Source organism: Fukomys damarensis, unplaced genomic scaffold (assembly GCF_012274545.1).
Source record: "Fukomys damarensis isolate Sample0158 unplaced genomic scaffold, DMR_v1.0_HiC HiC_scaffold_16, whole genome shotgun sequence".
NCBI classification, from domain to species: domain Eukaryota; kingdom Metazoa; phylum Chordata; class Mammalia; order Rodentia; family Bathyergidae; genus Fukomys; species Fukomys damarensis.
This window is the reverse complement of record NW_022900928.1, coordinates 87,584,387-87,596,798: the sequence shown is the minus strand read 5'-3', so window position 1 is coordinate 87,596,798 and position 12,412 is coordinate 87,584,387. Positions and strand designations below refer to the sequence as shown.

Sequence of the window (12,412 nt, the reverse complement as noted above, 5' to 3'; positions counted from 1 at the left end):
TATGGCCATTTTCACTATGTTGATTCTTCCTACCCAGGAGCAGGGGATATCTTTCCATTTTTTTATATCCTCTTCGATTTCTTTTTTCAGAGTGCTGTAGTTTTCAGTGTAGAGATCTTTTGTTTCTTTTGTTAGATTGATTCCTAGATACTTCATTTTTTTGGATGCTATTGTAAAAGGAATTTTTTCCCTTATTTCTCTTTCTGTCTGTCTGTTATTTGTGTATAGAAAGGCTATTGATTTTTGGGTATTCACCTTGTATCCAGATACTCTACTGAATCTGTCAATTAAGTGTAGAAGTTTTTTGGTGGAGTTTTTTGGATCTTCAATGAAGACATGTTTCTTATATTCATCAACCCATCAAAATTCTTCTCCTCTGGCTAATGGACCACCTTATCAAACATCATATCCTTTTCAAATTTCTCTTATTTTATTCATCTTTTTATAACTGCTGCTGACTGGCTTCTGATATGACTGTTCTGGCTAACCACTCACTAATTTCTCAATTCATAAGATAATGGTCATACTTCTCAAACCCACATCAGTTGCCAAGTTCCATATATTTCTTATATATCTATATTGACTGAGGTGTTTCCAAATTAAAGTCTTTAACGTAAGTCTGAAGTCTAATTATATATGACAACACACAAGTTTATTTCTTTTATTCCTTTGAGGTTTTGTCTTTCTTGTTTTTCCTATTCCAGCCCTTTTATTTTAGTTTTGTGAGGGAATGTCTCACTATGTATGTTTGAAGCTAGACTCAAACTTGCTATGAAGGCCAGGTGGATCTCAAAAACATGAATGAGAAAAATGGAAAGTATTTAAAAAAAGCAGAGCTCACTGAGATAACAAAGACAACATCTAATTATAAACAACAAAATAAAAAATCTCACTGATCTTAGACTTTTTTTAATTATTCAAAATAAAAGACAAACTAAAAAGTGACAATCATAGATCCACAGTGTCTTAGGCTGAAGTTAGAGAGAGTGGGAAAGGAAAACAAGTGAAATAAAAGCTGTACATTTTGCAAACTGTATATTCGAACTGCTGAAAAAATAATAAACAGAAAATATTTTAAATTCACAAAAAGATACATCCCATAAAGAGGAACAAATGTATATTCACTGTAAGTCTCACCTGAAACTATGTGAGCCAGAAGACAAGTAGTAACATTTAAAGTACTGGAGAAAAAACCCTGCAGACATTGAATAAAAACACACCAAACAACAGTGAAGCACTGTTTCACCGACAAAACCTATTACGAGGTCAGTTAGAAAAATTCCTCAGAGAAAAGGAGAGGAATTCTCAATAAAACCCCAGATATACAGAGTAGAAATATGGGTGTAAATTAAAAAGATTTTTTCTCACTTTTAAATTTCTTAACCATTTAAAGCAAAAACAATAATTGTAGCAATTGCTAAGAAATACATAAAATTAGCACATACAGCAGCAATTGTTCAGTGCATAAGCTAGAAAAAGCCAAAGTTCTGATGTGTTACACTTCAAATGAAAAAATGTTACTTGCAAATGAACTCTAAGGAGTTAAGATACATAATGTAATCATGTAACTACTTAATTTTAAAACAGACAAAAAAATACATACAGCTTTTTGACTAAATGGAGACATAAGAGAATCTGAAGAAACAATCCAAAGGAAAGCGAAAAAATAAGACAGATTTGAGAAAATAAAGAACTGGAAGTCAGATTTGCTCACACACGAACATGCACACACACGTGTGTGTGCACAACGCAAGTGCAGCCTAAACACAGCCATTTAAAAAGAGATTGTCAGCCAGGCATGGTGGCGCACACCTGTAATTCCAGCACTTGGGAGGCTGAGGCAGGAGGATCGCTTGAGTTTGAGACCAGCCTGGGCTACATAGTGAGTTCCAGGTCAGTCTCAAGTATACAGTGAGACCCTGTCTCAAAAAAATAATAATAATAATAAAAATAAAAAGAGATTGTCGGGGCTGGGGATTTCACTCAGTGGCTCTGGACCCATCTCACAAGCTCAAGATCCTGAGTTTGATACCCGGAACCAAAAGAAAGAGAGGGGGAGGGAGATTATCAGATTAAATTTTTAAAAGCAAGACTCAACTATATGCAGTCTGTAACATACACATTTTAGATATACAAAGACATAGCTAGGTATCAGCATACGCACACGCACACGCACACACACACACACACACACACTCTCTCTCTGAGCAAAAAAAAGCTAGGGATAGAGCTATAATCCCAGCATCCCTAAGGCAGGAGGACCATGAGTTTGAGGCTAGCTTGGACTACACTGGGAGACCATGTCTCTCAACATAACAAAACAGACTGGAAAAGAGGAAGAGCAGCACTCTTCTGGTTAAGGCGGAAGATCCCTGGGAGCTGGAGGCCAGCCTGGGCTACATGGTGAGATGCTGTCTCAAAAGAAAAATCAAACAACAACAACAAAAGACAGGAAGGGAAGCAGGAGCAGGGAGGGAGAGCCAAGCAAACTACAGTCACCACATTGCTAGACAGAGTAGCCTCTATCACAAGGAATGTTACAATGACCAAAGTCAGAAATTTCATGATAAAAGTGTCAATTCATCTAGTAGATATTCATCCTAATTATATGTGGGCCTAATAGCAAGTCTTTAAAATACATAAAAACAAAAAGGAGAAACTTAACAGTCACACAAAGACTGCAAAACTATGCTTAATAAAGACAGAGGATTTAGCACCATTACTGTCAGCCAATGAGTCCTGACTTTTAGACTCCAGCCAATGACAACATAATATTTACTCTTCTCATGCATGTAATCTGTAAACTATGCTTGAAAGTCATATACAGTACTTCTGGCCACAGTGGAATTACATTGTCAAAGAAAAAGATACATGCAACATATTAAAATATTTGGTTGCTAAGTGTAATTCTTAATAACCCACTAATCAAGAAAACACAAATAAACTAGAAAAATCACTTGAACTAATGCCAGTGAAAACACAGTATTTCACAACTTGTAAAATAAATGAATAGGAGGAAATTTAGTTTATACTTTATATAGTTATATCAGAAAAGAAGATCTCAACACAGAAACTTAAACCTCCACTTCAAAAGCTAAAAACTGGGCAAGCCAGCCTGGCTTGGTAGCACTCACCTGTAATCCCAGCTAATGGAGAGGCTGAGGCAAGAGAGCCACAAAATCAAGGCCAGCCTCAAAACAAAAATTTTAAAAGGGCTGCGATTGTAGGTTAGTAAGAGGCCCTGGATTCCAACCCCAATAATGCAAAATAAAATAAGCAATTCATACCCATACCAAATGGAAGAAATAGATGAAGGCAGAAAGCAGTAATATAAAAATACAATAGGCAATTTTTTATAATTCAATTAAACCAAAAGATGGTTCTTTGAAATAATTAATAAAATTAATGAGTTTCTGGCTGAAATGATCAAGTACAAATTACCAGTATAAAAAGTGAAAGAACTCAGGAGGCTGAGGCAGAAGGATCTCTGTGAGTTCAAGACCAGCCTGGGCTACGTAGTGAGTTTCAGGTCAGTCTCAACTATAGTGAGACCCTGTTTCAAAAAACAAAAACAAACGAACAAAAAAAACACAGAAGTGAAAGAAGCCTGGTGGATGGAAAATATCTGTAATCCTAGCACTCTGGGAAGCTGAGGCAAGAGGATTATAAATTCAAACCCAGGCTGGGCAACTCAGCAAGACCCTGTCTCAAAATTAAAAAATAAAAGTTCTAGAGATGTAGGCTCTGGATTCATTTGCCATATCACATACACACACATACTAAAAGGGTTTGAAAAAAATTATATATTATGCCAATAAATCAATAACTTAAATGAAATGGCAACATTCCTTAGAGGGCATAAATTACCAAAACCAACATAAAACTAGAAATATAAAATGTGAATAACCAAATATCTGTAAGAAAAACTGAATTTGTAGTTATAAGACTTCACAAAAAGCAAACTCCAAGCCTAGGTGGGTTTATTAATAAATTCTATCAAACTTGTTTTTAAAATGCTAAGCCTACATAATCTTTTAGGAAATAAAAAAAGAAAGGATACCTTCCCAAACCACTCTATAACGTTGGCATTATACTGACAGCACAATAAAGCCAAAACAAAGTATGTCGTAACATCCACCATAAATATAGATATACCTGTTTCAAATAATTAAAAGGGAAAGAATATTCAACTACCTATATTTTGCAGATATAATTCTTACACTAAATCAAAGATAATGAGAAACTAAGACACTCTTTTTCATTTTTAAAATACATACAAAATCCCAAACAAAAAATTATTACGGGGGTTTAGTACTAGATAAGATGGAAGAACATATGCCAATTCAAATCTCCTACAAAAAGCAACATTAAACCCCAGAAATACTGTTCAATGAATATTAAATTATAGGAAAAAAAATAAGACTGGGTGTCCTAAGACCCCACTCACACAGGAAATATTACAAAGAGTCAACAACTGAGGGATCACATAAAATTAAAAAGCTTCTATTCAGCCAAAGAAACTGCCAGCTGCCAGGCATGATGCCCCACCACCACCATCCCAGCACTCAGGAGACTCAAACAAGAGGATCAGTTTGAGCTCAAAGGCCAGCCTGGGCTACACAGTAAGTTCAAGGCCAGCCCCAACCACATAGGAAGACCCTACTCAAAAAGAAAAAGAAAGAAAGAAAAGAAACCAACCAACAAGTAGGGCAAACAGTATAACCCAAAGAATGAGAAAAATAAATCACCAGATACTCTGCAAAAGACTAATACTTAGAATATTCAAAGAACGCAAAAAAAATTAGACAGTCCCCCAAATTCAAAGACCCAATGCAAAAAGAGGCATCCAAAATGAATACACACTTCTCAGATGAAAAAGTACAAACTATGAAAAAATGTTCAATATCACTGATCATTGGAGTGACACAAATTAAAATAATCCTGAGATTCCATCAGATTCCAGAAAGAATGGCTGCTAATCAAGAAATCAATCAATAGCAAATGCTGAAGGAGTTTTGGGGAGGGACCCTTACTCATTGTTAATGGGACTGTACAATGGTAGAATCACTGTGGAAATCAGTGTGGAGATTTCTCCGAAAGCTAAAACTAGAGGTTCCATTTGACCCAGTTATACCTCTTTTTGGTATCTTCCCAAAAGAATTAAGAGCATTATACCAGAGCTATAGATTCGTACCCATATTTATAGCAGCACAGTTTGTAATAGCTTAATCTTGGAAACAGTTCAAATGCCCATCAACTGATGAGTTGATAAAGAAGATGTGGATTTTTATAAAACAGAATACTACTCAGTCATAAAGAAGGATAAGCTTCAGACATATATTATAGGATGGACCTTGACACCATACTCATAAGTGAAATAAACTGTTTAAATACCACATTATTTCCCTGGTGGGAGAGCCCTACAGGGAAAATAAGGACTAAAATGTGCAATATATATTGGGAAGTGGGAAGAAAAATGTTCAAATGGGAAGGGGAACAAGAGAGGAGGGAGGGAAAAGGAAGGGACAAGAAAAAGTAAAAATAGAAGGAAGAATGGAAACAAAGCTTTGGTACATAGGAAGGGGAGGGGAATTGAGGGGTGGAATGGGATAAAATTAAATTAAAATTTAAAGAAAGAAAAGGCATGTGACTCAGTGCCATGAGAGATGAGTCTGGCTAGGAGAAAGTTTCTTAGCTCTGACAAGGGCCAGAAGGAAGCACTAATCCTGCTTCCTCTGAATCTCAGCACTTGGGCTAAGTGGAGCCACGCAACCCACTAAGAAAGACAGAGAAGAGCAATGGGAGCACCACATCCTAGGTGACACTGTGGAGTCACCCACTCACACCACTGTAGCCCATGCTGGCCCCAAACTCACAGGGACCCTCTCAGCTGGAGAATTCTGGTTTAGAGAATCTGCATCTGGGCACTGTGTGTGCCTTTTGCAGTGAGTTACCTATGCCTTGTCCAGCCCATAGGAGCACACTACTGGGGAGCTAAGGAGAGAGAGGTCTGAGATGGAAGGGGAGTGGGTACAGGGCCAGATACACCAGTGGAGAACAGGCGACCTCCCATTTGTTTCCTCCACAGATGTTTAGCGTCTACCATGCACCAGGCCCTCGCCTGGTTTCTGGGGATAATAAGACAAACAAAATGATGCAAAAGTCCTTCTAGAATGAAAACTCCAGGCCTAGATGAATTAATTATTAATGAATTCTATCAAACTTTTTAAAAAATACTAAGCCTACATACATTACCTTTTACTAGTATAAGAAATAAACACAAGTGGCCAGTAATTAGAAAATGCTTCAATTCATCTCAACCTATGAGCCCTGGATAATATTACATTGTCAACAGTGACACCAGTTCCCTCAATAGGGCTGTCACCAAGCAGTGCAAAGACACTGGCTTCGATTCCCAGTACTGCAAAAGAAAGAATGGATAAAGCACAGCCAGAAGGAGGCCTTGACCTTTATTGCTCAGGTATGCTCTTCTCCAGGGTCATAAAACAAATCTTAAAACATTTTTAAAAGCTGGAACAGCACTCGGGAGGCTGAGGCAGGAGGAGGATCACTGTGTGTTTGAGACCACCCTGGACTACATAGTGAGTTCCAGGTCAGTCTCAACTACATAGTGAGACCCTGTCTCAAAAAAAAAAAACTGGAATTGGGTTGAAGATTTAGCTCTGTGTCAGAAAACTTATCTAGCCAGGCCTTGGATTCCAATCTCCAGCGCACCACCCCCACCTAAGTGTGAAAGGGGTAACCAAGTGCCTTTTCAAATGATAATGGACTTAGTCTAAAGATCTTATAGATCCAAATTTCCAGATATTATGTGGATCAGAGAGAAAGTCTAAGAAATCAGAAAACATTTTGCACCAACAAAAATGAAAATATAGCATCCGTGCTTATGTTAGAAAACAAAGTACCCAGATAAATAATATTGCAAGTAACCACTTTAAGAAACTAGGAAAAAAGACAAAAATAAATACAAGTCCAGCTAAGGGAAATAAGAGTACAAATCAATAAAGTTGAAAACAAACAAATTAGTAAAAAGCAATTACTAATTCATTAGTATCCAAAACATATACAGAACTCCTAGAAATCAACAACAAAAAAACTCAATTAAAAAACTGATAAAAAAGGGGTAGGGATTTAACTCAGTGGCACTGTGCCTGCTTGCAAGTGTAAGATCATGAGTTAAACCCCCAGTACCAGGAAAAAGAAAGAAAAAGAAAGGAAGGAAGAAAGGGAGGGAGGGAAGGAAGGAAGTAAGGAAGGGCAAAAGACTTGAACATTTTTCCTCAGGATTGAACAGGATCAAACACAAATCACCACTAAGAGGTACCACCCTATACCCATCACGGCAGCCATCATCAACAGAGTGTACAAAGTTGGTGAGGCACTACTAGGAATGTAAAAAGGTCCAGTCACTCTGAAAAAACAACATGGCAGCCTCCTCTCATTAGAATCATATGACCCAGAAATTCCAATTCTAGGTATATGCCTAAAAGGGGTATGTGCGCACTTGCATTCGTAACAGCACTGTTCACAATAGCTAAACCATGGAAGCAACCAAAGTGTCCATCAAGGAATATACAGATAAACAAAAGGTGGTATATATTAAAGAATACTATTCTCCCTTATAAAGGAAATAAATTCTGGCACAGGTTATATACTACAGCGTAGATGAGCCCTGAGGACATTCTGCGGGCATGCTAAGGCACTTATGAAACACAAATTCTGAACAATTCCACTTAAAGTACTTAAGAGTAATCAAAATCAGAGAGACACATAGAATAGTGTTCGCCAGGGGCCAAGGGGATGGTGAACAGGGAGATACTGCTTAATAAATATGAATAAATTCTACAAGATGAAAAGAGTTAAAGAGATGGATGGTAATGATAGCTGTACAAATTACAAATAGAATTATGTAGTTATTTATCACTCTGAAACTATACAGTTAAAATCAGGCATGGAGGGCCAGGGATTTAGCCCAGTGGTTCCCCTGCCTGCCTCACAAGCAAGTGCAAGGTCCCAAAGTTCAATCCCAGGTACCAATCAATCAATCAATCAGGTATGGAGCTGCAGACCAGTAATCCCAGCTTCTTGTGAGGCTGAGGCAGAAGGATTATGAGTTCAAGCCCAGGCTGGTCAACAAAAAAGGGAAACCCATACCAAAAAAAATTTTTTTTAATTAAATAAAAAATCAGCAGGAGTTAGACTTGACACTTAAAAATGACTAAGGTGGTAAATTTTACGTTTGATATATTTTTACACTAAAAAAAAAGCAATGGTATCAGCACCACAAAAACAAACAAACAACAACAACAACAACAAAAACCACAACAATTAAACCAAAACCTAACTCTTTTGTTAACAGGTTGGTAAAATTAACAAACTTCGAGTATGGCTGACCAAAAAGAGAAGATACAAATTATGAAAAACAGCAAAAATGGGAAGATTTTGGTTTAGTCTTGGGGGAGACATAGTCTCACTATGTAACACAAGCTGGTCTAGAACATACAGCAATCCTCTTCCCAAACACTGGGATTATAGGTGTGCACCACCACATCCAGCCAAGACCTCCATTTTTAATAACAGATCATCCAAGCAAAAATCAATAAGGAAACACTGACCTGAACATGCTGGAGGCCAAATGGACCTAATAGATATAAACAGAACATTCTACCCAATAGCAGCAGAATATACATTCTTCTCAAGTACACATAGAAAATTCTCCAAGGCAGATCATATGTTACACCAGAAGTCACAACAAATTCAAGAATAAAATTATATCATGTTTCTTTTTTGACAATATTAAACTAAAAATTAGTAACACAATTGAAAATTATGAAAATTAAAAATTTGCAAATACTTCTAAACAACAAATGGGTCAAAGAAGAAATCAAAAGGAAATTCAAAAAATTATAGAATTCTGCAAAAGCAGTTCTAACAGTCTATAGCAATAATTGTCTATATTAAAGAAAGATCCCACATAAACAATTAACTTTATAACACAAGGAAAACAAAAAGCACATCTAAAGTCAGCAAAAAGAAGGAAATAATGATTAGATTAGAAATAAATGAAATAAAGATAGGAAAAGCACTCAAAGGATCAATGAACTACAAGCTGGTTTTTCCAAAAGATTAAAAAGAAAAAATTGGCAGACCTTTACCTAGACTAAGAAATAAAGACAACTTTTTAAAAAATCAGTAATAAAATGGAGACATTACAGCCAACAACACAGAAATGTAAAGGATCATTAGGACTACTACAAATAAGGAAATGCAAACAAATTGGACGATCTTTTAAAATATGACAAATTCCTGGGGGGGGGCTACCAAGACTGAATTGTGGAGAAATAGAAAATGTGAACAGAGTATAAGAAATAAGGAAAATGATGGAGGGCAGCTAGAAGCTTATGGTTCACAGAAATAGAAAAATAATGCTAAAATTTATATGAAAATATACAACACCATTAATAACCAAAGCAAGCTTAGCTACCAAACACACACATACAGACAAAAGTTTTTAAAAACATACTACTTGATTTCCAAACAAAGAACAAAGCTGTAGTAACCAGTTTATCCTAACAAGGATTTTAAAGAATTAACACCCATTATTCTCAAATTTCTCAAAAACATGAAGAGCAGAAAATGCTATGAAAAGTCGTGACAAAGTCAGAATTATCTTCATACCAAAGCTAGACAAGGGTATCACACAAATAGAAAACTTCAGACCAATATCCCTGAGTAAGACAGTTGTAAAATCCTCACCAAAATACTTGCAGCAGCAAACTCCGGAGCATGGTGGCACATGCCTGTAATCCAAGCACTTGGGAAACTGAGGCAGAAAGATTGCTGTAAATTCGAGGCTGTGTAGTTTAAGTTCAAGGCCAACCAGAACTACTTAGGAAGACCCTGTCTCAAAAAAAAAAAAAAAAAAAAAAACTAGCAGCAAACCAAATTCAACAGTATTATCACCATTATCAAATGGGATTCATTCCTAGGATGTAAGAAAGTCTCACTATATGTAAATCAATAAATGTGATGCACCACACTGATAGAATGAAGGATAAAACTCATATGAGCATCGTAATAGATTCAAAAAAAGCACTTGACAAAAATTTAATATCTTATCAAGATTTTTAAAACATCAATGAATTAAGTATAGGAAGAATATATTTCAATATGATAAAGACCATATATGAGAAGCAACTAATCTACTGACCAGTGAAAAACTGAAAGGCTTTCCTTTGAAATTAGGAACAACAAAAGAATGTCCATTCTCTATTTGGTATAGTTTTGTAACTCCTAGCCAAAACTATTAGATAAGAAAAAGAAAAGGTGGGGGCCAGGAATTTAGCTCAGTGGTTCCACCACCACAAGCACAAGGACCCAAGTTTGATCCCTGGTACCACAAAAATAAATAAATAAATAAACAAACAAATAAATAAATAAAACAAGAAAAAGAAAAAGAAAAGGCATTTAAATTGGAAATGAAGGAATAAAAGTGTTTCCATTTGCAGATGACATGATGTTATATAGAAAACTCTAAAGACTCCATCAAAAAGCTGCTGGAATAAAAAGGTGCAGTAAAATTGCAGAACACAAAAATCAACATATAAAAATTAGCAACATTTTTACATATTAACAATAAAGTAAAAAAATCAATACAATCTCATTTATAATAGAGTTTTTTGTTCAATACAATACAGGGTCTCACTGTATAGTTCAGGCTATCCCTGAACACACTGTAGTCCAGGTTGGCCTCAAATGCATGCCTATTCTCCTGCCTTAGCCTTCCTGAAGCTGGGACTAAAGGTGTGCTCCACCATGCATGGCCTACAATAGCATTGTTAAAAGCAAAATATTGTACTTAGAAATACATTTAACCAAGGAGCTGAAAGATCTGTATGTTAAAAGCTACAAAACATTAATGAAAAATAACTGAAAACATAAAGAGAGGTCATCATGTTCGTCAGTTAAATATGGTTGGCCAGGCGTGGTGGTCCATGCCTGTAATTTCAATACACAGGGGCTGAGGGGAAGAAGATATAGGCCAGCCTGAGCTCTATAATGAGTTCAAGGCCAGCCTGAACCACATGGGGAGACCCTGTCTAAAAAAAAAAAAATTAATATTGTAGGGCCAGGGATTTAGCTCAGTGGCACTGTGCCTATCTTGCAAGCACAAGGTCCTGAGTCCGAACCCCAGTACCGGAAAAATAAATAAATAGCAATGGGACTCTTGGGTGAGGCCTGGAGTTCATTCAGGCCCAGGACCACACACACAGAACAGAAATTACAATGTTATAATTTATATCAAACCATACAAGACCTTGATTAGTCAAAGCAATCTTGTCAAAAAGAACAAAGTTAGAAAAAAAAAATCACACAATATGATTTCCAAACATATTTAAAAGTTGCAGCAATCAAAACATAGTGGTAGCATTAAAAGATATACACACCAACAGAATAAAACAGGGGGCCCAGAAATTATCCACACATTTTTCAGCCCATCATTCTTTGACAAAGATGCCACAAACACAATGGGGAAAGAGCAGTCTTCTCATTAAATGGTGATGGTTAAAACAGGATGTCTTCAAACAGAAACTATATCTTTATCATACATAGATAGATAGATAGATAGATACATAGAATTTTTTAATGGATTAAAGACTTGAATATAAAATCTAAAATGATGAAATTCCTAAAAGAAAACATCAAACAAAATGTTTTGATGTTGCCCTTGGCAATGGTTTGGTTTTTTCCTTTTGTTTTTTGTGATACTGGGCATTGAACCCAGGGCCTTCTCATATCACCAGTCATTATTTTTCATTTTCTTTCTTTATTTTTCATTTTCTCATTAAACTGCTAAATTGCCTGGGCTGGGCCAAACCTGAAATCCTCTTGTCTCAGCCTCCCAGAACTGACAGGATTATAGGAGCACACCACCACACCAACCATGGCAATTGTTTCTGATTCAACCCCAAAGCACAGGCAATAAAGAAAAAACTTACAAGTGGGATGCTTCTACAAGGCACAGGTAACAGAGTAAAGAGACAATATACAGAATTAGAAAAATGTATTTAAATCATAGATCTGATAGCCAACATATACATATAAAAATATATATAAGGAACTCAATTCAACAGCAAATAAGAAAACCAGAAATTAATTTTTTTAAAAGCTAGATAAAGTATCTAAATGGGCATTTATGAAAAGACATACAAATGCCCATTTATATACTTAATATCACTAACCATTAGAGGAAATATAAGTAAAAATCACAACAAAGTATTACCTCACACCTGTTGGAATGGTTAGCATCAGAAAGGCAAATGCTTAGCACTGGAAAGGATGAAGAGGAAAGGGAATGCCTGTACACTACCGGCTGAGATATAAACTGGTA

The 12,412-nt window shown here is 36.1% G+C and overlaps 1 protein-coding gene across 1 annotated transcript in view; it reads right to left on the bottom strand.

Annotated features, from left to right (window-relative positions):
* The window catches only part of Kmt2c (lysine methyltransferase 2C), a 180,331-nt gene extending 168,364 nt beyond the window's left edge, over nt 1-11,967 (bottom strand). The window contains 1 exon segment of the mRNA XM_033763959.1: nt 11,900-11,967. Within this exon segment, the coding sequence (XP_033619850.1) occupies nt 11,900-11,967 (68 nt within the window).
* Between the last annotated feature and the right edge of the window lie 445 nt (nt 11,968-12,412).